The sequence below is a fragment of the Moschus berezovskii genome, chromosome 21 (assembly GCF_049115385.1).
Source record: "Moschus berezovskii isolate FMDL1 chromosome 21, NW_MosBer_1.0, whole genome shotgun sequence".
In the NCBI taxonomy this organism is placed as follows: domain Eukaryota; kingdom Metazoa; phylum Chordata; class Mammalia; order Artiodactyla; family Moschidae; genus Moschus; species Moschus berezovskii.
Genome location: NC_142480.1, coordinates 12840001 through 12845035, shown reverse-complemented (window position 1 = coordinate 12845035; position 5035 = coordinate 12840001). Strand labels below are relative to the sequence as shown.

The window sequence follows — 5035 nt, the reverse complement described above, 5'->3', positions numbered from 1 at the left end:
CAGGCCTTAGAAGAGAGGCCTCCTGGTCCCACTAGAGTAGCTGTAGTTGTATTTGTGTAAACTGACTGGCTTTCTCCCTCTGCTCCGATCTAGGCGTGGACCTAGAATAGGTGAATTAGATGCCTGGCTTGATGGAGGAAGCCTTGTGAGCTAGTGTGTTCACCGTCAGTGGAGGCATTCAAGAGAAGGCAGCGTGGCCACCTGTCAGAGACGTGGAGGAGGCGCCCTGCCTCTGGTCTGAAGCTGTCCTATGGCATTTTGAGCCTCCTTGGGGCAGGAGGTAAAGCGCGAGAGAGTGCTCTGCGTAGAGCTCTCTCGGCTTCCCCACCTGCCGGTCCGGAGCGGAAGCGCCTTGCTTCCCACGGGACTCTCCACCAAGCTGCAAACTTTTCTCCAAGTTTTTCTCCCGGGTCTCCGGGAGCCGCCGGAGCGGCGCAGGCAGCACCCAGCGGCTGGGCGCTCCGACCCGCCGCCAGGCCCGGCCCGGCCCGGCCCAGGGGGCGCGGCTGCAGGGGCTTCCGAGGGCCCCCGGGGGTGGGGGTGGGGGGCTCCGGGCCGCGAGCCGCCGCCGAAAGGCTTTTGACAAAAAAAACCCTTGACCACCAAGGCCAGCCTCTTCCTGAAAGCCCCGCTCGCTCCGATACAGGAAGTGGAGGGAGCGAGGGCCCCAGAGCGCGGCGGCGGCGGCGGCGCCGGTGGCTTCCCGACTCGGCGCGGGGCTGGCGGCGGTGCCCGCCCGGGCCCTTCCCCAGGGCAGCAGCGCCGGCGGCATGCGGGCGCCCGGGTCCCCGCGGCCCGCGCCGCCCGGCGCCTGAGCCCCTGCCTTCACGATCCCGGAGCTGCCGGCGGCATGATCCGACGAGCCGGGGCGCCAGAGCGCGCGGACCCCGTGGGGTAAGTGCGGAGCCGCTGCGCCCCCTTCTCCCTGGGTGTCCCCGGGCCCCTCTCGTTCCCCGTCCCTCCCGCCCCGAGAGCGCTCGGAGCTCCGGAGTAGCCCGGCCGGAGGACTTCGGGGTGTTGGACTGAGACCGAACCCCTGGCCACGGCTCGGGCCGGTCCCCCCGGTACTGCGCGGAAGGGGGCGGCCCTGGTGCCTCTGCAGGACCCAAGACTTGGCGAAACTTTTAAACCCAGATGCCGCTCGCCAGAAAACCGGCCGGCACGTCCTGGGATAGGTTGGTGGGTATCTGAGGGTCGTCTCTATCTGTCAGAGCCGAAGCGGAGGGGCTGTGTGAACGCGTTCCCCCGCACCCGGGTTCTGGTCCCGCCTGAACTTCAGATGCGACCACTCGCGGGCCGGGCCCCTCCAGCCTCCCGCGCCCGCCGCTTCGCCTGTGTCCCGCGCGCTTCCTCGGGTGCTGGCGCTCGGCCGCGCGTGGGGCCGAGGACTCGGGGCCCCGTAAGTTTGGACACGCCCGCGGTCTAATAGCCCACCCGCCCGCCTAGACCGAGGACCCACCGGGATCCCCTCCCCCACCCCTCTTGCGGATTCCAGGACAGTGACCTTCGGACCGGCCTTTGCGAAGCCTGGGGCTTGGGGAGGGTACTGGGCGCACGAACTGCGCGTGGCCTTAGGGATCCCCTACGGAAGGGAAGAGGCGCGTTTGGAATGCGTGAAGCCAAACCGGTTTGGGAACCGGCTTTCGGGAGGGGTCTTCAGCGTCTGGTTTCATGTCCCCCACCCCTATCTCGCACCCTCGGACTTCTGGACATTGCTCAGGGCTGCGCTCCGAAGTAGATTCTTTCGATCGGCCCGGCCCAGCCCGGCCGGCGCCCAGGGAAAGCTTCAGTGGGTTGAAGAGGTTCCCGTTCAGAGGCAGATTACTGGGCAAACTTCTTATAACCTTTCTGGGGATTAAGGATGGTGGGCGCCCTGGGAGAAGCCAGGCTCGAGCTACTTCTGTGATGGGCACCCAGTTGCTGCCTGGCTTAGTTAGCTCTGTGACCTCAGCTCCGCCGGCCTCAGTTTTCCCCAGTGTTAAATCGACGGGCTGTTCTCGGGCAGCCCCGAATTGGGGAGCAGCTGGAGGTGACTGGCTCTAGGCTAGTGAGAGGGGTGTCTCAGAGGGACCTGGGAGCACTAGATCCGAATGCCTCCCCTCCTCCCCTCCCCCATTTCCGTCCCAGCCTGGATCCTTTCCCTTGGAAGTGGAAAGACAAATGTCATCCGCTGGAGGAACTGGAAATTTTGTTGGGGAGGGCGCCCCCCCAGAACCAAATATCTACCACACCCAATACTAATGGGTGGACCTAGGAGGAGATTCCCAGGGAGGAAGGGGAGGTGAGGGGCCAGGGTCCCGAACTCTGTGACTTCCCATAATTGTCCCAGGTTGACCTCTCCTTACCCACTTCCTCTTGCAGTTCTCTGTTTATTACTGGGTCAGTTATTAATACTTAACCCCTCTGTGCCTCATTACTTACCTAGAAAATGAAGATAAGTAATAATAACTACCCTTCAGAGTTGTTTTAAGGATTAAATGAGATAATGCATAAGAAGTTTTGCACCTGGGGTGAAGGGCAAACTTTTAATAGTTATTATTATTACTGCTATTATCATTTGTTGATAACCTCTGTTTGCCGATTGCTTAACTAGGATGGGATGGCCTTGGCCTCATCCATAAAATGGGAATAATAATAACACCTGCTTCTTATGATTGTTATGAGGATTGGATAAGTTACTATTTAAGTAGCTGTCCACAGGCAACCAAGGATTAACACACCAGTGCAAGCTTACTTTAAACTGTGTGGGGCCCATCCATCATAAATAGTAATTGTATTGGTTTGTTGCTAAAAAAAAAAAGTTGCTTTATTTAAGAGGATCTTCGGAGTTGGAAGAGTTCTGAGATAGTATCTCATTTAACCTTGTATCCTGTACAGGAATCCCATTGACAATATTCCTGAAAGGTGCTTGCATACCTCCAGTGATGGGGAACTTACCACCACTGTGGTAGTCTTTCCAATAGGTATCAGAGAAAGTCTGCCTTCTTCTAACTTGTACCATTAGAAACCCTGTTCAGAGGGGCCCATCCTTCTTCACTCTCAAATACTAGAAGGCAATTCTCAGTCTCACCCGTGCATCCTCTGTCAGCCCCTGAGCTGCACATCTTACCAAAGATGATGAGGGCAATAATCTATGACCCCTCACCCCCAGGCCACCCCAGAGCCTGCCGACCACTCAGGGCTGGCTTCCAAGTCTAGCTGAGCGCAGCTTTCCGCCCGGCTCCCAAAGCCCCCTCCTCCTCGCTGGCAGGAGATGGATGTCCAGACAGCTAGAGGAATGCCTCCCACCCCACACCCAGGGGCTCGGAGGGGGTGGCTTGGATGTCAGCCCCCTGGAACAGGAGTATGAGGATCTTGGCAAGCAAGCTCCGTCTGCTCCTTATTGGAAACACCGGCTGGGGAGAAGGAAAATGCAGACAGGCTGCCCAGTACTCTTCCTCCAGTCATGCAGTGTTCATTCCACGAGTCATATCTGCATTGGATGGAGCCAGCCCTAAACCGAGCCCCTGCCGGCTTGCAGCTGACCTTCCCAGCAAGAAAGACAGAAAGTCAGGGTTAGGGGTATGGGAGCCCAGGGGGGCCGTTCTGGAGCAGGTGGTTAGGGAAGGCCGCTCCAAGGAAACCGTGTTTAGCCGAGTTCTGAAGGAAGTGGGGAGAGTGAGTCAAGCCCCTGAGGGGTGGGGGTGGTGGGGGTGGGGGGGGTGGTTGGTCTGTCTGACACAGGGAGGCCAGGGAGGCTGGAGTGAAGTCAGGGAGAAGAGGACAGAAAAAGGCTAGTCGGTGGGGTACAGGCTTTGGAGGGCGCTCTAGGTGAGAGGGGGCCATGGGTGGGGTTCGCAGAGGGGTGACCTGACTTGTATTTAGATTGTATTGAGGACAGATTGTGGGGGGAATAGGGGCAGAAGCAGGGGGGCCCCTGTGGTGGCTGGGAGAGAGGGCTGGAGCCAGTGGGCAGTGGAGACATGAGAAGCTGGAGCCCCAGGCTTCGCTGGTGGGTTGGAGGTGCGGTGAGGCTGCTGAAGCTGTGACTGTCAGGCAACCAGACGCCGAACTGAGTGGTGGGGTCGCTGGGGATGTGTGTGCTCAGAGCCCACACGCTTTCTCGTGTTTGATAAATTAAGGGTCAGTTTAAGATTTTATTTGAAAAAAGAACCCACTCTTGGAAAAAACATGGCCATCACAGACCTCATCCAGTCCCCTCGTATAACAAGGAAATAGAGACCCAGAAAGAGGAAGTGACTTACCCAAGATCAGGGGAGCTGGGCCCAGAACGCGGGACTCCTGAGCCTTGGGCCTGCAAGGGGCTGCCAGGGCAAGGCCCCAGGCTTGAGAGAGCCCTGGCTGTCTCCCTCATGCTTGATTCATTGTAGGGGTCCTGCCAAACGCCTCAAGAAGCCCCTCAACCACTTCCAGTGCTAGGGTGGGGGCTCTTCCTGGGTGAGGCCCACCCAGAACAGGATCTAGTAATGAATTCAGGGTCCCAGGTACCGCTCAGCTCGCTGACCCCGGTTTCTTTGCTGTCAGGGACTAATGCTCCCAGATGGTCCTGGCTGGCACTCAGCTAGGATACTCACCCTCTTCCAGACCCTAAAAGAGACTCTGACCCACAGGAAGCAAATGATACGTCATCAGCTTACGCAAAAGGTACCTTCCTTCACTTCAGGCCCTGAGAAACCCCAGTGCACCCCTGGGAAGTGAAAAGACACCCCTGGGAAGCACATAGGAGGGCAGGGAGTAGGGGTGCAGGGGCCGCTGAGGATGGGAGAGTCTCAGCACGTTTGCCCCGGGCCCCCTTCCCATCATCCCTACCGCTTGACAGGCCTTATCCTGGGCCCGGGTCCCTATTTTGTCATCTCTATGAGGCAGCGAGTGTTAAAATACAATGAGATCACCTGCATTTTAATCCAAGAAGGTCAGGAAATCAAGTCAGAAACCAGCCAGGAATGGGCTTGATATTTGAAGGGAGCACCCACCCCTGGTCCCCCGTCGGGTCTCCCGGGAGCTCCCTTTTACAGACAGGCATCTGGGCTGTCCT

General features: G+C 58.6%; 1 protein-coding gene across 1 annotated transcript in view; it reads left to right on the top strand.

Annotated features, from left to right (window-relative positions):
* Nucleotides 1-759: 759 nt before the first annotated feature.
* The window catches only part of RIN3 (Ras and Rab interactor 3), a 136434-nt gene continuing 132158 nt past the window's right edge, over nucleotides 760-5035 (top strand). Inside the window, 1 exon segment of the mRNA XM_055418407.2 lies at nucleotides 760-894. Within this exon segment, the coding sequence (XP_055274382.2) occupies nucleotides 851-894 (44 nt within the window). The 5' untranslated portion in view covers nucleotides 760-850.